The sequence below is a fragment of the Manihot esculenta genome, chromosome 14 (assembly GCF_001659605.2).
Source record: "Manihot esculenta cultivar AM560-2 chromosome 14, M.esculenta_v8, whole genome shotgun sequence".
NCBI lineage: Eukaryota > Viridiplantae > Streptophyta > Magnoliopsida > Malpighiales > Euphorbiaceae > Manihot > Manihot esculenta.
Window position 1 is genome coordinate 23573736 of NC_035174.2, and position 23583 is coordinate 23597318.

At 35.7% G+C, this 23583-nt stretch overlaps 1 protein-coding gene across 10 annotated transcripts in view; it reads left to right on the forward strand.

The window, feature by feature from the left end:
* Positions 1-23357, forward strand: part of LOC110599745 (cleavage stimulation factor subunit 77) — a 46948-nt gene extending 23591 nt beyond the window's left edge. For 6 of the 10 annotated variants that reach the window (XM_021736313.2, XM_021736312.2, XM_021736311.2 and 3 more), the window contains 11 exons: positions 124-341; positions 1160-1300; positions 1854-1918; positions 2080-2176; positions 7474-7533; positions 8391-8543; positions 19221-19287; positions 19410-19511; positions 20497-20664; positions 21712-21912; positions 23073-23357. In XM_021736313.2, coding sequence (XP_021592005.1) covers positions 124-341; positions 1160-1300; positions 1854-1918; positions 2080-2176; positions 7474-7533; positions 8391-8543; positions 19221-19287; positions 19410-19511; positions 20497-20664; positions 21712-21912; positions 23073-23236 — 1436 coding nt within the window. In that variant the 3' untranslated portion in view covers positions 23237-23357. Of the gene's footprint in view, positions 1-123; positions 342-1159; positions 1301-1853; positions 1919-2079; positions 2177-7473; positions 7534-8390; positions 8544-19220; positions 19288-19409; positions 19512-20016; positions 20105-20496; positions 20665-21711; positions 21913-23072 lie in introns of those variants that run through there. The other 4 variants (XM_021736315.2, XM_021736316.2, XM_021736318.2 and 1 more) reach the window with 3 other exon arrangements.
* Positions 23358-23583: the final 226 nt, after the last annotated feature.

Sequence of the window (23583 nt, forward strand, 5' to 3'; positions counted from 1 at the left end):
AAGTCAACAAATAGGCATGTAAACGGCAATTTTCAATTGGATTGAGGAAGGCCTTTTCTTCTCCTTATTCTTTTTTCCTTTGAGGCAACTTATGCTCTATCATTCTCTTTCTTACACCATCAGATTCAGAAATGCTGAAATATGCATATGCTGAATTGGAGGAATCCCGTGGAGCGATCCTGGTATGGAACTTCCACATATTCCTTTTTTTTCCCCCTTCAATTAGTGTGATTGATTTCTTGGTTCTTGATCAAAGTATTTCCTTAATGCAGCCAGCAAAGAAAATATATGAAAGCCTTTTGGGGGATGGTGTTAATACAACAGCACTAGCACATATACAAGTAAGTTCTTTCTCCACTGCTGGTGAATTTTTATTCTATTATAGTATTTAATATTTCAGTAAATATCTTGCTTCTTGTATAGCAAATAGTGAATCTTTGAAGAAGTTATTCTGTGTTTTTACACTGTTTGAGATTGCAATGCAAAAAATTAAATAGAGACGAATAAACAAAATTTTCTATTATTCTATAACATTTTAAAGAATAAAGAATATGAGATTGTGCCAAGAAAATAGCAAGCAATTTTATTCAAGTAGTGGCTACCATTTAAAGATTTATATGGAACTTCTGTTTGTACATGCCCGGAGGGCTTGCACATGAAAATTGTGAATATGGAAACTCCCAACTCACTATTAAGGGTAGAAGCTGAAATTGAGAAACTGTGTGAAGAGATTCAATTGATGTCTGCTAATAAACTAGTAGTCAGTAGCACTCAGTTTCTTGATTATTCCCCTTGTGTATTTTGATGCGGGCTGGTTGTAATTTTATTTGTCGTTTGGCATGATGAGTGGAGTGGTATCTACTCCCTTGTGATAATTTGATTACGTGAGATTGGGAATTTTGGATGAGTTCTTGTTTGCAGTCTTCATCAAGAAGGTTGAATTGGATGTAGATGTGATTGGGAGTGAGATTTTTCTTCTTCGTCAATTCTGTTTCTCTTTTTATTTTCCAGTATGGCTAGTATAAATCCAGTATGCCTAGTTATTAATTTGTGGCTTCAAAAGAAAGTCTTTGTTTAGCTTATGTTGTACTTAATGTCGGGCTGGTTCATGCTTCTTTAAATATTGGACTTATTGTCTTCATGGTATTTTATGCTGTAGTTTATTCGCTTTCTACGAAGGAATGAAGGGGTAGAAGCAGCACGCAAGTACTTCCTAGATGCTCGCAAATCCCCAAACTGCACATATCATGTGTATGTTGCATATGCCTTGATGGCATTTTGTCTTGACAAGGATCCAAAGGTATATTTATTCCGAAGGGAAAATGTTAAATCTTTGCTTTCCAGCTTCTTATTTATTGTGCTTTTGCCTTTTACGTAGTGATGTAGAACCACAAAAGAAAAACAGAAAGACGGGATTTAATTTAATTTCTTAATCATCAAATACAAAAATAACAATAAAGAAGTCCTGATAGGAACGCTAACCCTAATAAAGTAACCAAATAAACTATTTTCTAAGTTTCTTTCTAAACACTGAAACTTAAAATGTTTAACAAGCTATCCCACATCACATAGCTTGTTGGAGTGTATATGAAGTTCGGTCATTCACTTGCAGCAATTTGCAGATTATGCTAAATATGGTAGTTTTTCCAGCCTTATTATCGTTTCTACTTCAGAAAGTTATAAAGGAGGGTCTTCTGTTGTTGTGTAATGTGATTGGAGGATATTGAGAAGAAGACATCTTTTCTTCCAATTTTTATTTCCTTTGCCAATAAGTGAACTATTATTTGTGGAAAAGTAAAAGATTTAACTAGAGAAATTAAGTTCATATTGTCTCTTGTTGCACTTTCCTGCAGACGGCACACAAGGTTTTTGAAGCAGGATTGAAACGATTTATGCATGAGCCTGTATATATTCTTGAGTGAGTTCAGTTCTTGTCACAAAAATTATATCATATGTGATTTTGCTAATGTTCATGTGGTATAAGATATCTCATGAATGGGAAATATTTAATGGACCTTTTATACTTTGCTATTGATGATATGGTTTATCAAATATCACTTTTCCCCTTTCATGCTGCAGATATGCAGATTTCTTGTCTCGTTTGAATGATGACAGAAACATCAGGGCTTTGTTTGAAAGGGCATTAAGCTCATTGCCACCTGAAGAATCTGTTGAGGTGAAGTATATCATTTTCTGGGATCTTATGAGGATAGCAGTGTGGTTATGGTTAAATAAACAGACATATTTATTTGTGTTCGTAGCATTGATTGAGTTCTGTGAATTTGTAAATTGTCATAAGAAACAAAAAATACTACCAGGAAGATTTTTGAAATATTGAGGAGATTAAGGAGGGTTGGTAAAGCATTTGTTGAGTACCGTTTCTGAGGGCAATTAAGTTCATCTCAATATAGAATAAGGCTGGGGATCAATCACTCTGAGTGTTAATATAAAATAATGCAAAAGGTTGATTTTGATTTAGGATTATTAGAAATTCTATAATTACCCATTCTGTTGATGCTTAAATTTTCTAGTAGTAGTCGACAATTTTATGGGAACCTAGTAGCTTTGTAGCTTCCATTAAAATGGAAAAGAATTTTCGTGTGATACTAATATGGCCTTAGCTGGAGTGCCTTGGGATTTCTGTATGTAAAGCATAGAATGTCATATTTGTCCTTCAATATAATAAGTAATTTGATTCAAATTTAAGATTTGCTATTTGTTATTCAACCCTAAATAAACTCTCAAAGCCTTCAGAAGCACATTTTGCTATTGTCAAAATCAGTTTTAGGCGCTCTTTCAACCCCTCCTAGTAATCTTTTTCATTCTTCATCTAGCTCAGTGCTTTCACATGGGCATTTTCTTCCATTTAGGTTGTACTTTTGTTTGTTGCTTGGTGTTTACTTTTCAAAAAAAATTCATAGGAACTCAACGGAATGGATTCTAATAATATTTTTAGTACAACTACTGTTGTCACTGTTGACTTATTTGCTAATCCTAACTGATTCTAGGGATATGATTTGATTTGGATCCTCAATTATCTCTGTAATTATTATTTGATTATTTGCTTCCTGTTTAGATATAATTCTTTGTATATAAATAGTCATATAAACCAATTGTAAAGATTAAGAGTGAAATACAAGAATTTTCTAAATTCTCCTAAAAATCTTCATGGTATTAGAGACCCTAGATCTACCCTTTTTGGTATTAACCCATCTAGGAGCCTTTCCTCCTCTCACCGCCGGCACTAGGACTGTCGCCGACCGATCGCCCAGCTTCGACGCCGAAAAAGCCCGCACGTGAGGCTCACATGCTTCCCTTTCCCGGCGCGTGACCAATCGCCTGACGCTGCTTCGCGGCTCTGATCACTTCGGCGACGATTCCGACCATCTTTTCGGCCTTCCCGTGCCGCTACCCGGTCCTTTGGTGAATCGATTGAACTCTCTTGTGTGTACAACCTTGGGTACCTCCTATTCTTTCACGGTTCACAAATCTTTACCATGGCAAAAGGTAAAAGGATCTCGATTCCTAACTCTGATTCCTCGTCCTCCGGTGCCACATCTAACTTTGTAAAGTCAGGTAATGCTTCCTCTCTCAATAATGTTCCATGGATTATCGATTCTGGTGCGAATAGACACATGACAGGCTCTTCTAAAGGCTTTCTTAATTATTTTCCTTCTCTAACCAAAGATAGTGTCAGAATTGCTGATATCTCTTTTACTCCCATATCCGGAACATGTTCTGTTATTTGCACATCCAACATTAAATTATCATTTGTCCTTCATGTTCCCCACTTTCCTGTCAACCTTTTATCTGTCAGTGCTATTACCAATGCCTTTAATTGTAAAATTGAATTTTTTCCTGATTATTGTGTTATTCAGGATCTTCACACAGGAAAGAGAATTGGTAATGGTATGTTGCATGATGGCTTATATATGTTGGAGGGTGATCCAGGTTCTTCGATATCTTAAGCTTGTTTTGGAGAAAATAAGGATGTCAATCAGGAAATAATACAGTGGCACAGACGGTTAGGGCATCCATCATTTTTTGCCTTAAAAAAACTTTATCCTAATTTGTTTGCTAGAACTCAATTTGATTCTCTATTTTGTGATGCTTGTGAGTATGCTAAACACACTAGAACATCCTATCCTTTGAGTCATAATAAAAGTCAAATTCCTTTAGCGACTATTCATTTTGATGTTTGGGGGCCTACTCAAACTGTCTCATTGTCTGGTAATCGATGGTTTATCACCTTTATTGATTGTTGCACTCGAATGACTTGGGTCTATTTGATTAAAGCTAAAAGTGATGTATTTTATTGTTTTCAATCCTTTCATAAGATGGTTTGTACTCAATTTGATACTGAGGTGAAAATTTTGAGAACTGATAATGGAAGAGAATACATGGATAGTAGCTTTTCTTCTTATTTGGAGAGTAATGGGATAGTACACCAGACTAGTTGTCCTTATACTAGTGCTCAAAATGGCGTTGCTGAGAGGAAAAATAGGCATCTATTGGAGGTAGCTCGATCTCTTATGTTCACCATGAATCTACCCAAAGCATATTGGGGAGATGTAATTCTTGCATCTGCTTATCTTATCAATAGAATGCCTCTCAAGACCCTTAACTTTATGAGTCCTTTGGCGGTTCTACAAGGGAAGAATTCATACGTTGTTCCACCAAAAGTATTTGGGTGTGTTTGCTTTGTCCATACTAGGACGGCAAGAAAACTGGATCCCAAGGCCCTTAAACGTGTGTTTGTTGGATATTCTCCAACACAGAAGGGATACAAGTTTTATCATCCTTCCTCTAGGAAGTACTTAGTTAGTATGGATGTTACCTTCCGAGAAACTGAACCCTACTTCAGTACCACCCACTCACCTCTTCAGGGGAAGAATAATGAGCAAGAAGAGGTGATCCCGAATTATGTGATTCTGAATGATATGGTTCAACTAGAAAGTTTGAGTTCTAGTAGAGAGGGGGAGATGTCCAATCAAGGAGAGAGAACTAGTTGTTTGGACAAGCAAGGTTTGAGAAGGTATTCGAGGAGAGACAAGGCAGAAGAAGCCATTATGCAGTCTACTCAGAGTCAAGAATCTTCTCCTGGTGAGTTACCCAGTCATGAATTTTCTTCTGGTGAGTTACCCACAACTCTTTCTTCTGGTGAGCTACCCACAACTCTTGAATGTTTCAATGACTCAGATAAACCTATTGCACAAAGAAAAGGGGTCAGATCTTGTACTAAACACCCTATTTCTAACTTTGTTTCTTATGAATCTTTATCTCCTTCCTATAGAGCCTTTGCCTTGTCTATTTCCTCTGTGTCTATTCCACAGGATTGGAAGAAAGCTCTTGCAGATCCTAAATGGAAGAAAGCTCTTGCAGATCCTAAATGGAAGAAAGCTCTTGCAGATCCTAAATGGAAGAAAGCAATGATTGAAGAGATAAAAGCATTGGCTAAAAATGAGACTTGGGAGCTTGTCACTCTCCCACCTGAGAAGAAACTCGTTGGCTGTAAATGGGTGTTCATAGTGAAACACAAAGCTGATGGAACAATTGAACGGCTTAAGGCCAGATTGGTTGTTAAAGGATTCACCCAAACCTATGGAGTGAATTACCAAGAGACATTTGCCCCAGTTGCAAAAATGAACTCAATCAGAGTTTTGTTATCTTGCGCAGCCAACTTGTACTGGGATTTGCAACAGTTTGATATGAAGAATGCTTTCCTCCATGGAGATTTAGAGGAAGAAGTGTTCATGGAAATTCCTCATGGGTTCGCTGATGAGAAGACATAAGGAAAGGTGTGCAGGTTAAAAAAGGCTTTGTATGGGCTAAAACAATCTCCTATAGCTTGGTTTGACAGGTTTAGTAGAGCCATGATGTCCTTTGGTTACCAACAAAGCAATGCTGATGACACTCTGTTTATCAAACATCACAAGGGTAAGATCACCCTTCTTATTGTTTATGTTGATGATATAGTGGTGACAGGCAATGACAAAAAGGAAATGAGTCAACTAAAGAAGTTGTTAGCCCAGGAATTTGTAATCAAAGATCTAGGAAAACTGCAATATTTCCTAGGTATCGAGGTGGCTAGATCAGAAAATGGAATTTTCATCTCCCAAAGAAAGTACATTGTGGATCTGTTGGAAGAAACTGGAATGATGGAGTGTAAACCAGCAGAATCTCCCACTGAAAGTAATCACAAGCTGGAAGCAGGAACTGGTGAGTCCGTGGATATTGGAAGATACCAGAGATTGGTAGGAAGGTTGATTTATCTCTCACACATTCGACCGGATATAGCCTATGCTATTAGCTTAGTCAGTCAATTCATGCATGACCCTCGTGAGACTCATATGCAAGTTGTACTTCGCATCTTAAGATACCTAAAGTCTGCGCCAGGGAAAGGACTTCTTTACTCCAAACATGGTCACCTCCGAGTTGAAGCTTTTACAGATATAGATTGGGCAGGATCTCTCGATGACAGGAGATCCACCTCTAGCTACTGCACAGTTGTGGGAGGGAACCTTGTCACCTGGAGGAGCAAAAAACAAAGTGTTGTTGCTCGGTCAAGTGCTGAAGCAGAATACAGAGCAATGGCCCAAGGTGTGTGTGAACTCTTATGGTTATAGAAGTTATTGGAGGAGTTGAGGTTGCTATAAGTATAGCACAAAATCCAGTCCAACATGACCGGACGAAACACATTGAAATTGATCGGCACTTCATTAAAGAAAAATTAACAGACGGTGTCTTGAGCCTAATTCATGTGACTTCTACTGGGCAACTTGCAGATGTGTTTACTAAAGGGCTCAACAACAAGATCTACCATAATCTGATTTGCAAGTTGGGCATGTGCGACATCTTTGCACCAACTTGAGGGGGGTGTTGACTTATTTGCTAATCCTAACTGATTCTAGGGATATGATTTGATTTGATTTGATTAGGATTCGTAATTATCTCTGTAATTATTATTTGATTATTTGCTTCCTGTTTAGATATAATTCTTTGTATATAAATAGTCATGTAAACCAATTGTAAAGATTAAGAGTGAAATACAAGAATTCTCTAAATTCTCCCAAAAATCTTGAGTCACAAACTCAGACAGACAGAGAGGGTGAGATACAAGTGTCTGGGAAGCTTGATATTGAAGCAACTGAATTTATTTTCTTTGAACAGCTTTCTGCCTAAACTAAAGCCATCTCTAAGCAGAGGTTTTCAAAGAAATGCATAGTTGTAAATTCATGCACATATCCATTTTTTCTGGTTTGAATTTTGATGAATCATTTTGTTAGGTGCATGTCTTTATCTAAAAGTTGTACTTGACCTATGTGTTGCAAGCATAGCAAATAGCAAATAAAGATCACGATTTTGTAATTATTATTTATATATGTGCTACATTGTTCCACACAATGATTCATTCTTATATGTCAAATCTAAATGGAACTTTGCTAATTGATGTTCTTATAAACTTTTGTACAGATATGGAAACGTTTTACTCTATTCGAGCAAACATATGGAGATCTAGCTAGCATGTTGAAGGTAGCAAGTTTTTTTAAATAATGCAACGTTTTCAGCATTTGGATCTTTGTTATTTTGTAACATAACAAACATGGTTTCATGGAATGTTAAGAATAGAGCGTGTATTTAGGTACCTTCTTTTTGGTCAGAGTTATTTTCTCAGTCTATAAATATCCCATGACCCTTAGAGCAGTATAGTTTTGTTGTTTTTGTTCCTTTAAAGTATTCTCAAGTTCATTAATCATTAGAGGGAAATCTTTATAAAAAACCATTTGAATGCTGTCACCTCATACATTCTTCATCCATGACTCCTAAACTTAGTTCCTAGCTTCCTGACTCATCTAAATTCTCCAAGGTTGCTTTAGTCTTCCATCAATTTGGCAGTAGTAGATCCTTTCCATTCTTATCACACTTTCTTCCTCTCTAATTAATATTGTGCTGATGCTTTTGCTCACATTTGTTATTTAGCATTGCTCTTAGTTTTTCTACAAGTGTTGTGTTTGTAATGCTTACCAACCAAATTACACATGCATGAGAGGACACGTGACTCCTAATCTGTTTCTAGATTTTCCTGTGTATTGTGCACCTCATATAAAAGCAATACTAGCAGCAAACCTATGCAAAGGATGGTTGGGGATTCTGCTTTCTAATTTGAGAGTAGCCTCATAATTCACCCTCTCATGGTGATACATAGAGATGGAAAATTACTTGTTGTAGACATGAAATACCAACACAATGGCTCATGAACATAAAGATTTCAAAAAGATGTTGATAATTGTTGAAAGAGCATTCACTTCAGAAATTGCATCCCATATGTATAAAGGCATTAGATTTTCTTTGGTCAAATTTCAGCCTTAACTAGTAATAGCATAATTTAGGTTGAGCAAAGAAGAAAAGAAGCTCTTTCAAGGTCAGGGGAAGATGGAGGATCAACATTAGAGAGTTCATTGCAAGAAGTTGTCTCCCGCTATAGTTTCATGGATCTTTGGCCATGCTCTTCCAAGGACTTGGATCATTTATCCTGTCAAGAGGTATGTTGAGTACTTCTACTTTTTCTAAATGAAGGCAATTGACATTAAAAAGCTAAACGTTTACGCTTTTTGGCGATTTTAATGTTTCAATTTGGCCATTTAGTTCAAAATTGAAATACTTTGTATAAATTTTATCCTAATTTGAAATTAGAAATGAGGAAGTGTGCTCTTGATGACTAGGTACTGCACTAGAAGTGTTTTTTTTATTATTAAAAGTGGGTCACATTTGACACATAGATAAACATTTTATTTTATTCAAAAGCCAAATATTTAAGCGTTTTGGCTATTTTATTAAACATTTTAATTTTGATAATTTAATTCAAAATTAAAAGATTTGCATAAATTTTATTCAAATTTGAAACCTTATTTAGAGAGTAGTTTTGCATATGTAACTTGATATGTGACTTTTATTATTAAATTTGAAACCCATTTTACTTCTAAATAAATCTTACCAGCACATATCTAGTTTAAAATTAAAAGTTCTGCACAAATTTTATTATAATTTGAATCATAATTAGGGAAGTGTGTTTTTTATTATGTGGCATTAATCTGGCTTTTTATTATTAAACATGTGATCTATTTGATACCTATGCAAATCTTACAACACATGATCAATAACTTCAAATTTTTTTAATCAATTAAAAAATATTTTTAATTTCTCTCTCATTCCTCTCCCACCCCTTTCTTTTGATTTTCTTCTTGTATCATGATTTTCCATGTCCTTCCTTCTTAACATCATCATCAACAATGTAGTTGATGGAAAAGTAATTGATACTGAATCATTCCTATTCTTATTTCACTTCACTAAAATAATAACCTTTATATTTGAGAATTTAAAATTTGTGGAAATCGAAGGAAATGAGGAGATCTAAGGAGAGAGTGAGGAATGAGAGAAACTGATTGAAAATATATTTTAATTAATTAAAATAATTAGATCTAACGTTATGTGTTTGTAAGATTTATTTTTGAAGAATTTTGGGAAAATTTTGAGTATTTTTGTATTTCACTCTTGATATTTACAATTGGTCTACATGACTATTTATACACAGAGAATCATATCTAAACAGGAAGCAAATAATCAAATAATAATTACAGAAATAATTAAGGATCCTAATCAGATCAAATCAAATCTCTAGAATCAGCTAGGATTAGTTAAATAAGTCAACACTCCCCCTCAAGTTGATGCAAAGATGTCACACATGCCCAACTTGCAAATCAGATTATGGTAGATCTTGTTGTTAAGCCCTTTAGTAAACACATCCGCAAGTTGCCCCGTAGAAGTCACATGAACTAGGCTCAAGACACCGTCTGTTAATTTTTCTTTAATGAAGTGCCTATCAATTTCAATGTGCTTGATTCGGTCATGTTGAACTGGATTTTGTGCTATACTTATAGCAGCTTTATTGTCACAATACAAAGTTATCTTGTCTCGCTCGGACAATCTCAACTCTTCCAATAACTTCTGCAACCATAAGAGTTCACATACTCCTTGGGCCATTGCTCTGTATTCTGCTTCCGCACTTGACCGAGCAATAACACTTTATTTTTTGCTCCTCCAGGTGACAAGGTTCCCCCCACAACTGTGTAGTAGCCAGAGGTGGATCTCCTGTCATCGAGAGATCCTGCCTAATCTGCATCTGTAAAAGTTTCAATTCGGAGGTGACCATGTTTGGAGTAAAGAAGCCCTTTCCCTAGCGCAGACTTTAGGTATCTCAAGATGCGAAGTACAGCTTGCATATGAGTCTCGCGAGGGTCATGCATGAATTGGCTGACTAAGCTAACAGCATAGGCTATATCCGGTCGAGTGTGTGAGAGATAAATCAACCTTCCTACCAATCTCTCATATCTTCCAATATCCACTGACTCACCAGTTCCTGCTTTCAGTTTGTGATTACTTTCAATGGGAGATTCTGCTGGTTTACACCCCATCATACTAGTTTCTTCCAAAAGATCCAGAATGTACTTTCTTTGGGAGATGAAAATTCCTTTTTCTGATCTAGCCACCTCGATACCTAGAAAATATTGCAGTTTTCCCAGATCTTTGATTTCAAATTCCTGGGCCAACAATCTCTTTAGTTGAGCCATTTCCTCTTTGTCATCACCTGTCACCACTATATCATCAACATACACAATAAGAAGGGTGATCTTACCCTTATGATGTTTGATAAACAGAGTGTGATCAGCATTGCTTTGTTGGTAACCAAAGGACATCATGGCTCTGCTAAACTTGTCAAACCAAGCTCTGGGAGATTGTTTTAGCTCATACAAAGCCTTTTTTAACCTGCACACCTTTCCTTGTGTCTTCTCATCAGCGAACCCAAGAGGAATTTCCATGAACACTTCTTCCTCTAAATCTCCATGGAGGAAAGCATTCTTCACATCAAACTGTTGCAAGTCCCAGTCCAAGTTGGCTGCGCAAGATAACAAAACTCTGATTGAGTTCATTTTTGCAACTGGGGCAAATGTCTCTTGGTAATCCTCTCCATAGGTTTGGGTGAATCCTTTAGCAACCAATATGGTCTTAAACCGTTCAATTGTGCCATCAGCTTTGTGTTTCACTGCGAACACCCATTTACAGCCAACGAGTTTCTTCTCAAGTGGGAGAGTGACAAGCTCCCAAATCTCATTTTTAGCCAATGCTTTCATCTCTTCAATCATTGCTTTCTTCCATTTAGGATCTGCAAAAGCTTTCTTCCAATCCTGTGGAATAGATACAGAGGAAATAGACAAGGCAAAGGCTCTGTGGGAAGGAGATAAAGATTCATAAGAAACAAAGTTAGAAATAGGGTGTTTAGTGCAAGATCTGACCCCTTTTCTTTGTGCAATAGGTTTATCTAAGTCATTGAAACATTCAAGAGTTGTGGGTAACTTACTAGAAGAAAGAGTTGTGGGTAACTCACCAGGAGAAGATTCTTGACTCTGAGTAGACTGCATAATGGCTTCTTCTGCCTTATCTCTCCTTGAATACCTTCTCAAATCTGGCTTGTCCAAACGACCAGTTCTCTCTCCCTGATTGGACATCTCCCCCTGTCTACTAGAACTCAAACTTTCTAGTTGAACCATATCATTCAGAATCACAGAATTTGGGATCACCTCTTCTTGCTCATTATTCTCCCCCTGAAGAGGTGAGTGGGTGGTACTGAAGTAGGGTTCAGTTTCTCGGAAGGTAACATCCATACTAACGAAGTATTTCCTAGAGGGAGGATGATAACACTTGTATCCCTTCTGTGTTGGAGAATACCCAACAAACACACATTTAAGGGCCTTGGGATCCAGTTTTCCTGCCGTCCTAGTATGGACAAAGCAAACACACCCAAATACTTTTGGTGGAACAACGTATGAATTCTTCCCTTGTAGAACCGTCAAAGGACTCATAAAGTCAAGGGTCTTGAGAGGCATTCTATTGATAAGATAAGCAGATGCAAGAATTGCATCTCCCCAATATGCTTTGGGTAGATTCATGGTGAACATAAGAGATCGAACTACCTCCAATAGATGTCTATTTTTTCTCTCAGCAACGCCATTTTGAGCACTAGTATAAGGACAACTAGTCTGGTGTATTATCCCATTACTCTCCTAATAAGCAGAAAAGCTACTATCCATGTATTCTCTTCCATTGTCAGTTCTCAAAATTTTCACCTTAGTATCAAATTGAGTACAAACCATCTTATGAAAGGATTGAAAATAGGAAAAGACATCACTTTTAGCTTTAATCAAATAGACCCAAGTCATTCGAGTGCAACAATCAATAAAGGTGACAAACCATCGATTACCAGATAATGAGACCGTTTGAGTAGGCCCCCAAACATCAAAATGAATAGTTGCAAAAGAAATTTGACTTTTATTATGACTCAAAGGATAGGATGTTCTAGTGTGTTTAGCATACTCACAAGCATCACAAAATAAAGAGCCAAACTGGGTTTTAGCAAACAAATCAGGATAAAGTTTTTCTAAGACAAAAAATGATGGATGCCCTAACCGCCGGTGCCACTGTATTATTTTCCGATTGACATCCTTATTTTCTCCAAAACAGGCTTGAGGTATCGAAGAAGCCGGATCACTCTCCAACATGTATAAGCCATCATGCAGCCTACCATTGCCAATCATCTTCCCTGTGCGAAGATCCTGAATAACACAATGATCAGGAAAGAATTCAATTTTACAGTTAAGAGCATTGGTGATAGCACTAACAGATAAAAGGTTGACAGGAAAGTGGGGAACATGAAGGACAGATGATAATTTAATGTTTGATGTGCAAATAACAAATTGTTCTGGATATGGGAGTAAAAGAGCAATCAGTAATTCTGACACTATCTTTGGTTAGAGAAGGAGAATAATTGAGAAAGCCTTTATAAGAGCCTGTCATATGTCTATTCGCACCAGAATCGATAATCCATGGAAGACAAAAAGGTAGGATTTATGTTTTCCTAAGTGATGTGATGTGTGTTGATGTTTTAAGGTTAATGGAAGTGAGTTTTTGAGTTGAAATGACCTAAGGCAGTTGAGCCAAGTTCGGCCGCCGAAGGTAAGTTCGGCCGCCGAAAGTGCTCAATGTTTGGCTTCTATTAAAAGAGGAAGCATTATCTGACTTTACAAAGTTAGATGTGGCACCAGAGGATGAAGAGGTGTCAATATGAGACAAGAGGCGCTTGAGACTCTGAAGTTCATTAGGGGAAAGAAACTCAGTCGTTGTTGTCTCCTTAAAGGGCTCCTCCACAGTTTCTGCTAACTTAGCTTGATTTCTAGAGGTACCTCGTTTTCCTCCACGACCTCTAGTGGGACGACCATGTAACTTCCAACAAGTCTCTTTGGTATGCCTTGGTTTCCCACAATAGTCACAGTGTAAGTGATCTTTCTCAGAAGTAGGGGGCTGTGGTGTGCTCAAACTGGTAGTCAACCCAGCCTTTTCAACTGGTGCAGTATGGAGCATAGCATGTCGACGACTTTCCTCTTGTTGAACATGGGCATGGGCCTCTTCTAGAGAAGGAAAAGGATTTCTTCCGAACACTTGGACCCGAATTGGATCATATTCGTTATTCAACCCTGCAAGAAAATCATAGACCCGCTCCTTTTCAATCATTTTTCGAAATTTGACTGCATCTCCAGTGCAGTCTGCCTGGAAGTCTTGATAGTAATGAAGCTCCTGCCATAAGCCACATAACTCAGAATAAAATTGAAAGATAGTCATTTCTCCTTGCTTAGTACCATGAATCTTATTCCGAATATCATAAATTTGGGCATCATTCCCAATCTTGGAATAAGTTAAGGACAAAGCTTTTCATATTTTTGCAGCAGTATCAATTAACAAATAGGACTTAGAGATATGAGGTTGCATAGAGTTCCGTAACCATGTCATAACAAGACAATTATCCGAGTCCCATTGAGGGAAATCTGGATCACTCTCATCAGGTTGCTTTTTATTACCAGTGACATAACCCTGCAGTCCTCTAGCCTTGATAAACAACAAACAAGACCTTGACCAAGCAAGATAATTGGTTCCATCAAGTTTTATAGGACTAATTTGCAAGGAAGGATTATCAGAGTTAGGAATCGAGACCCCTTTACCTTCTGCCATAGTAAAGATTTATGAACAGTGAAAGAATAGGAGGTACCCAAGGTTGTACACACAAGAAAGCCCAATTGATTCACCAAAAGACCGGGTAACAGCACGGGAGGGCCGGAATCATCGCCGCAGTGATCGGAGCGGCGAAACAGTGACAGACGATGGATCACGCGCCGGGAAGCGACGGGTCATGCGCCGGGAAGGGGTGGCGCGTGAGCCTCACGCGCAGGCTTTTCCGACGTCAAAGCTGGTCGATCGGCCGGCGGTTATCCTGGTGCCGGCGGTGAGAGAATAAGAGGCTCCTAGATGGGTTAGTACCAAAAATGGTAAATCTAGGATTTTAAAACCCTAAAAATGAAAAATTGAATTTGGACCCAAAAAATCAGGAAAAGGCTCTGATACCATGAATAATTTTGGGAAAATTTTGAGTATTTTTGTATTTCACTCTTGATCTTTACAATTAGTCTACATGACTATTTATACACAGAGAATCATATCTAAACAGGAAGTAAATAATCAAATAATAATTACAGAAATAATTAAGGATCCTAATCAGATCAAATCAAATCTCTAGAATCAGCTAGGATTAGTTAAATAAGTCAACAATTTTGATGTAAAATGAATTTTATGTTTAATAATAAAAAAGTCACATGTCATGTTACATATATAAAACCACACTTTTCCCTAAATGTGATTTCAAAATTGAAATATATTTATACAATACCTTTGTATTTTGGACTAAATTGCCAAAATTGAAATATTTGAATAAAATCACTAAAAACGTGTGAATGTTTGGTTTTTAAGATCAATTGCTCTATAAGTTATTATTTTTTTATAATATTGTTTGATAGAAAAGGTTGAATTGAATTAAAACATATTATGGTTAACAAATATATTTTTTGATTATTATCAATCTTTATCATTATTTGGATTAGAATAAACTTTGTGATTATGAATCTTTATTATTGTTTAAATTAGGATAAATTTTCTAGTTATTATAAAGTACTATAGACTTTTAATTTGTTAGGAATTGTTATGCTATTGTATAATTTTTATTAAATATATAGGATTAATGTTATGCTATTGTATAATTTTTATTAAATATATAGGATTAATTTATGAGTGAAGAATTTTGTGAAGAATTTTTTTAATTCTATTCCAATTGAATTGATCTTTACAAGGTTTGAGTATTTATGCACAAAGAATCAACCTAAATTAAGAATATTTACAATAAAAATAAAATTCTTATAATCATGCATAATTAGGATCTCAAAAATCTGAATCCTCCTAATTAGGAACCTTCTATGTTGGTCAACGCTCTCCCTTGAGTTGGTGCATAAATATTACACATACCCAACTTACAAATCAAGGTGTGATAGGCTTTGTTGCTAAGCCCTTTATAAACACATCAGCTAGCTGTTCATCGGAAGTCACATGATATAACTTCAAGACACCATTTATTAACTTTTCATTAATGAAGTGTCGATCAATTTCTATGTGCTTCATTCGGTCATGTTGAACTGGATTACGAGCTATACTGATGGCAGCTTTGTTGTCAAAGTAGAAGTTTGTCCCTTTCCAAGGGTTTCAATTCCTCCAACAATCTCTGCAACTATAGGAATTTACAAACACCTTGTGTTATCGCTCTATATTCCGCCTCAACACTTGATCGAGTAACAACACTTTGCTTTTTGCTTCTCCAGTGATAAGGTTTCCTCCCACAAGTGTGCAGTGACCACTAGTCGACCTTCTATTAGTAAGAGATTCAGTCCGATCAGCATCTGTGAATGCATGTATGCGAAGATGGCCGTATTTAGAGAATAGGAGACCTTTTCCGGAGCAGACTTCAAGTATCGCAAAATGCGAAAAATAGCTTGTATGTGAGACTCACGAGGATCATGCATAAATTGACTGATTGAGCTAACTGCATATGCTATGTCCGGTCGAGTATGCGAAATGTAAATCAATATGTTTACCAACCTCTGATATCTACCAATATCCACTGATTCACCAGTCCCTGCTTGTACCTTGTGATTGTTCTCAGTGGTAGTTTCTGCTGGTTTGCAACCTAAAATACTAGTTTCTTTCAAAAGATTCAAAATGTATTTTCTCTGAAAAATAAAGATTCCATTCTTTGATTTGGCAATCTCGATTTCCAGGAAATATTGAAGTTATCTTAGATTTTTAATTTCGAACTCCTGAGCCAAAAGCTTTTTCAGCCGAGTCATCTCTTCAGTGTCATTTCCTATTATTACTATGTTATCAACATAGACTATGAGAAGAGTAATTTTACTTTTGCAATGTTTGATAAATAGAGTATGGTCAACATTACTCTGTTGATAGCCAAAGAAAATCATAACTCCGTTGAATCGATCAAACCAAGTTTTGGGTGACTATTTCAACCTATACAAAGTTTTTTTTAATATACACATTTTTCTTTGTATTTTTTTTATCAATAAATCCATAAGGGATTTTCATATACACTTCCTCCTCCAAGTCCTCGTGGAGAAATGTATTTTTAACATCAAATTGTTGTAAGTTTCAGTCAAGATTGACAACACAATATATAAATACTCTGATTGAGTTCATTTTGGCAACACGGGCAAATGTCTTCTGGTAATCCACTCCATAGGTTTGAGTGTATCCCTTGACAACTAGTCTGGCTTGAATCTTTCAATTAATCCACCTGCTTTGTGTTTCACAGTGGACATCCATTTGCAGCCAACTAATTTTTTTCCAGTGGAAGAGACATCAATTTTCAAGTTTGATTTTTAGTCAAGGGTTTTATTTCTTCATTCATTGCTCCTTTCCAATTAGAATCTTTGAGAGCTTCCTTCCAATCCTGTGGGATAGACACAGAGGAAGTAGACAAGACAAAGACTCTATAGAATGGAGGTAAAGAATCATAAGAGAGAAAGTTAGAAATAGAGTGATTTGTGCAAGACCTAACTCTTTTTTTTGAGCAATTGGTTTATTTAGATCATCAATGGGCTTAAGGTTTAGGGATGATTCACAAGATGGAGAAGATGAAGATTCATGCCACTGAGTAGGTTGCACAATAGCTTTTTCTACTTTTGTTGTGTCTCTTCTTGAATATCTCCTTAAATCTGGTTTATCCAAATGCCCAATTATCATGGGAGATCAATTCAGTTTATAGCAAAATTGGATTCCTATATCCAATTATTTGAGGAACGGTATCAACAGCAATATCATGAGCAAAAAGAGATATAGGTTTTGCTTGAAGTTATAGCTAAGTATATAACCTTCGCAAAAAAGGCGAAAGAAAAGCCGGTCGTCATGAGTGATTCAACAAATCTAGAAGAGAGGCTGAATTCCTTCATGCAACGATTTGATGCGCGTGTGAATGACTTAGCTTAGAAAATTTCTGAATTAATTCGAACTTTCAATAGCAGGGGGAACTAGAACCAAGATAGATCAAGTAGCAGCCAATAAAATTTTGGTCAACAAGCGAACGATAGGATAAAGGTACTTGTGGTGCCCTAAAATGCCAAAGTCAACTTTGCTCGTGTGATGAAAAGGAGTACAAAGTTGTTGCTTTTGAGCCAAGCACCCAAGTTTGGAAAATGTTAGTCAATTGGCAAGACTGTCCTAAATCCGAAGTTATATAAGACTCTATCAATTATTTTCAGGCTGCATATTCTATCTTTGAACTTGAGGATAAACTCTTTTTTCCAAAGAGAAGTGATGTTATGGATAATAGATAGACTAAATCTATAACAAATAGATTATTTTTATCAATTAATTATTTATCTCTATTATCTTATCTTATTTCTAGTATCTTACCTTATATAATTGTTTGTTATTAGATTTTTGTCATCTTATCTTAGGAGTTTTTTATCTTAATAATTGCTTGTATTAGACTTCTACTCTAATTAAAAATTATATGATTGTGTGATTGTATGAACCTTCACTATATAAGAGGTTTAATTTTATTCAATAGAACAAGCAAAATTTATTCCAAAATTGTGAGATTTAAGACTCTCACTAACGAGTCTTAGATATTAAGAGTTCATTCTAATGAGCTCCTTCTCTCTTCTCTATCAATAATCCCATGACGCGATCCGTGACCCATAACCGTATGTTCGTAACATGATTGAACTTCACATATATATATATATATATAGAGAGAGAGAGAGAGAGAGAGAGATATCCAAATGTGGATTTGGGCTCGTTAATGAGAAATCTGACTTTCAAGAATGATCCAGTTGATTGCCAAATGTAAAGTTGTAACAAACGAAGGCCTATTACATAGAACTAAATCCATGGATCACTAGTTTACCCAATTTCCTGCAAAACCAAAATGCTAGGGTTATGGCACCCTAACTGAGGATTTAGAAGAGGATAGAGGAAGAATCTAGAGAGGAATAGAAATTAGAGAGAGAAGGAGAAGGAGAGAGAAGGAGAAGAAGAGAGACAAAATCAGAAGAGTGAGAGAATATTATTTCTTGAATTCTTGGAATCCTCTCTCAGTATCGCCTTCACATCTATATCAGTAGCTATTACTACCAAACAAGGTAACTGCCACTAGCTACCTGAGCATCTTCCCTTCAAAACTCTTTCCCTCCAATATTAACTACCTCCACTGGCTACAGCTGACTTATTCCCTTTCTGCCCTCCATATCTTTTTCTATAGTATGCGACGCAAAAATTAACCTAAACATCCTCGACTGTTAAAACTAAGGAGACACCTAGAAATAAGACCTGAAAGAGACTTGATTTGACTAAAGAAAGGTTATCCAAAATCTCTAACAGGCCAAAGTTGGATTTCGGGCTTCTTCAAATATTGCTGCAATTGCTCTCATCTAAGCATTCTGTGGGATGCCTTGGCTAAAAGTAGCCAAATGTACTTTTCAAATCATATGGCCGTACATTGCAAAAAATCAATTTTTCGTCTTCCAGAAGAAAAAGGTCTATTGCTTTCTAATCCATGGCGTTGAATTGTTGTTTTTGTTGTTGAGTTATTATACAGGTGATACATGCTCTTTGGATTTTATAAATCTGTCTAAACATGTGTAGGAACATTCTGAATTGTACAAGTTCCTTAGCTACAAATTCTGTAACTGAGTTGTTGGTTTTATTTATTTTCTTTTCAGTGGCTTGCTAAAAATATTAGTAAGAAAATGGAGAAGTCTGCTGTTTCTAATGGGCTTGGGATTGTAGGTACTAATTGCATTTTATTCCTGAAAAAAAATTGTCTTGTTATTGTTTCTCTTCTTTTCTATCTAGAATTATTTCCCTCTTTTTGTTGCCTCCTTAATTGTGGTTTTGTTCGAATTATGCAGATAAGGATAGTACAGGTCTGACAAGCAATTCAGCTGTATCTACAAAAGTTATTTATCCAGATACTTCTTGTATGGTGATTTATGAGCCAAGGCAAAAGCATGGTATGCAACTTTGGTTTATCATAATTCCCTAAGCAGTGTTTTCATGTTTACAATACTGTTAGGGAGTTTGCTTTCTGAAAGTTCAAATAATCTATGGAAGTTCATTTAAGTCCAAAGGAACTTTCTGAATGGAACGTTGATACAAGGATAGTGGAGTATTGGTAATGGTAAAATCTCTATGACAGGGATACTCTTATGGACATTTGCTCTAGGTGTAGAAGTTTATTTGGGACTATAAGGAGTGGTTGAATATCTAAATAAACCTTGAATTTAATGGTGACAAACTGAAGCTATAATTTTTAGTATTATGCCAGATTAACCCATGTTTTTGACTTGACAAATAAATATTATCATTTAAATTGTTTTAATAATATCTACTCTTGCTTTGTAATAAAATTGAATTTCTCTATTGTGAATTATTTTATTAATTATTTACAGGAATGCTTAGACTTATATGTATGTATTCTGAAAATATCAGTAAACTACTTATTGCTCTATTTATTAGTTTACAGTTGACACCTGGGGTATCCATCCACATGCGTGCATCTAATTTTTGGTTAACGTTTGTGTCCTTCAAGGTAGACTAAAGAAAGGTCAGCTGCCTAGACCAGAAACTGTATCTTACTGGGTCATCAATTATTTTAAGCAACATAAATTCATATTTATTAAAATATATATAAAGATAACTTTAATTAGATGATTAAAACATACATAGTGTTTTCTCAGTGGAAAATTCACTTCATTTGGTCAACATTTTTCTTCGTTCATTGGGAACCCAATAAATCGAGTTTAATGTTGCCACAATCTTGGTAATTTTCTCTAAAATAGAGCCTGATTAAGATGACATATTCTTTGGTCTCACTTTAATTTCTCTTGCAATGTAAATTTTTCAATTTTATAGATGTTATATTCCACAATTCCAAACAATTGGAGCCACTTTCTCATAATATTAGCCATAAAATAATAGTTGTCTTCTTGATCCCAGAGACTGGAATTTCTCCAAGCACAACCCCTGGATTTGCAACTGCTTCCAACATGTCTAATCCCATCATTGGGTTGTTGGGTTCTGGAACAACCAGTGCGTTGGATGAAATATTAAAAGCAACACCACCAGCACTTGTGTCTTTTTTAGCAAGCTTGCCTACGGTTGAAGGTAACTTTCAGAACATCAATTCCAGTTATGTCTAAAATTTAATTTATGCCCCATTTCCTATTGATAAAGTTTTATTTAGATTGTTTTCAAATGTGTATTAGAGTGAAACCGAAATTGCATTTGTTGCTTAAAGGAATCTACCCGACGTATCTGTGATTTGGAAAAGGTTCTAGTAATTTAAGAATATTTGATCCAAAATTGGATAGAAAGAAATAGATATGTAACGAAATAGGATTGCTAAATTGATGTGCAGTTATATAGTTAGAAATCTATAATAACTAACTAGAATATGTGGTTATTTTATATTGTTAAAAACTATATATTAATAGTTATTATATAGTTATATAGCTATTTATATAATAATTATATATAAAAATGGACCACATCTAAAATCGGGTCAAGTTATAATTGTTCACATTGACGCTCTTGTGCCGAAGATGAAAGGGCTAAGTGAATGCCTTGAAGATGACTCAAACCTCCACGCTCTCTTCTTGTTTAGCGAACTGCTTATTGATTTTTACATAGATTTTGCCTCTGAACTATCTGCTTTTTGTTTAAATAGATTACAGAATAGATTTTATATCCAAATTTCATTTAATTGCATAGTGAAACAAGTGTTTTCTTACTAACTTTGCTCTCTCGATATCAAGTTCATGTGATTTGAAGTCAATAGTAATTGAGGTTAGTTTCACCCATGGTTCATGTAATGTATTAAATTTTATTGATCCGGCCTGAACCCTTGAGGATTGAGTTTCAATTTTTAGCAATCAATTTGAAATTGACAAAAGATAAATTCATTTCTAAATTAAGCAGAAATTAATTTTTAATCAAAAAGACAATTGAACCTCTTTTCCTCAAAATTGAGTGATTTTATTGATATAGATTGGCATTAGGTGGTTATATTGAAATTTGGTGACAAGATTGATCGCGAGTAAAATTAACTCAATAGAAATGATGCATGAAAAATTAATGACTCACAATTACTTGTTGCTGCTGCTAAAATATAATTTCCTTAGTTTCTAATGACCTGTTCTTGAATGCTTCTAGGTCCAACGCCAAATGTGGATATTGTATTATCAATTTGCTTGCAGGCTGACATACCAAATGGGCAGGTGGGAAAGTTAGGGGCATCCCCTGCTCCTGCTACAAGTGACCTTTCTGGTTCTAGCAAGTCTCGTCCTGTCCCTAGCAGTTCGTCATTCAAACAGTTGAGAGATAGACAATCTGGAAAAAGGAAGGACTCAGATAGTAAGTTTCCCTCCGCTTCAAATTTATAGATAATTCTATTTCTACATTTTTGGAATCAAATAATATATATCCTATTCTTTACTTTTCTAAACCAAATTACATGGCCCTTAGGAATCGACTCTTTTTGCAATTAGCCCTTTTGTCGAAGTCCCTAATTTTAGGATTTTACTCAAAAATCACAACCAAATAGTTACCGTTGTGTGAAAAGTCTCTCAAATCAAAAACCTATCACTCATGTGCTCTCTTTTCTATCTAATGATGCCAAACCGAAGTCCTCTGATTTCACAGATTGCTTTGCTTTCTCCCTCTCCTCCATTCTTCTACCTAATCATGCTCTGCTTGGAGGTTGAGGATGTTGAAATTTATAGCAATCAATTTCTCTCGAGAATCTGAGTGGCAAAGAAATCAGAGAATGAAATTGAAGAAGAAAGCCAATGATGTTGGAGCTGAGGATGGAAGTAAGCAATGTTACGGATAACATTGTTTGCTGGAATTTACCGTTGGTTGGCAACCATACTGTGGATGGCTAATTATCGTGGTTAAGGATGTAAAAAACTTGGCGACAACGATTTGGAAGTCGATGTAGTAGTCAAGGCTGAGTACCAAAAATTAACAGAACCAAAACCAAATTTGTCAGTCTAGGGATGACAACTTGAGCAACCCTGCCTCGCCCCACGCCGAACCTGGCCATTTTTTCCCTGCATACCAAATCCCTAACTTTTAATTTATTTTATATATTTATATAGTAATATAGTAATTTTTTAATAAAAAAATCAATGTATATTTAGACTATGTTTCAGACTTATATTTCTAACATATAATTCATATTTGAATCATATTGGTTTGGTTTGATTCGATTTTTGACTAAAATCAGTTCGGTTTGATTTTTATAAATATTAAAATTTCAATTTTTAATTTATTCAGTTCGGTTCGATTTTGAATTGAACCGACCAAACGCTCACCCCTAGGGACAGAAAGAGTGATTCCAGCCCTTGCTTCACCTTGTAATTCCTTAGGTCAGTTTTGAAACCAGCAATAACTAACTAATATTTGACCAAATCTGAGGGTAGTATTATTTCACCCTTACTTTTTTGTATTCAAATTTGGTGAGCTATTCCTTTTTGAAGATTTAATGTTTTGTTATTATGTTGTGATTATAGGGCAAGAGGATGATGAAACTGCAACTGTCCAAAGCCAGCCACTACCTAGAGATGCTTTCAGGATAAGACAGATTCAAAAAGCCCGTGTAGGTACAACTTCACAAACAGGATCAGCATCCTATGGAAGTGCTCTTTCTGGAGATCTATCTGCTAGCACTGGCTGACATTCACCTTCGCTTCTTTTATTTTCTCATTCTTTTGTGAATTAGCTTATGTACTTTATATTATTATGTGGGCTGATAAGTTATTTCCAATCTTAATGTATAAGATTACCTTGGACTTCAATGCATGTGGTCAAATAATCAAATTCAGTAGTTCCACTTCATTTAACAAGTAACGAAAAGAGAGGGAGAGAAAATTAAAAAAAAAGAAAAAAAAAAAGATAAGCTTCGATATCAGTGCTGCAACCCATCGTGCTTGTGGTAGCTCCTTACATTTTTTTTTTTAATAAAATTTTCAAGTTGAAAATTAAATTTTTTTTATTATTATATTTTTAAACATGAGAATCGAT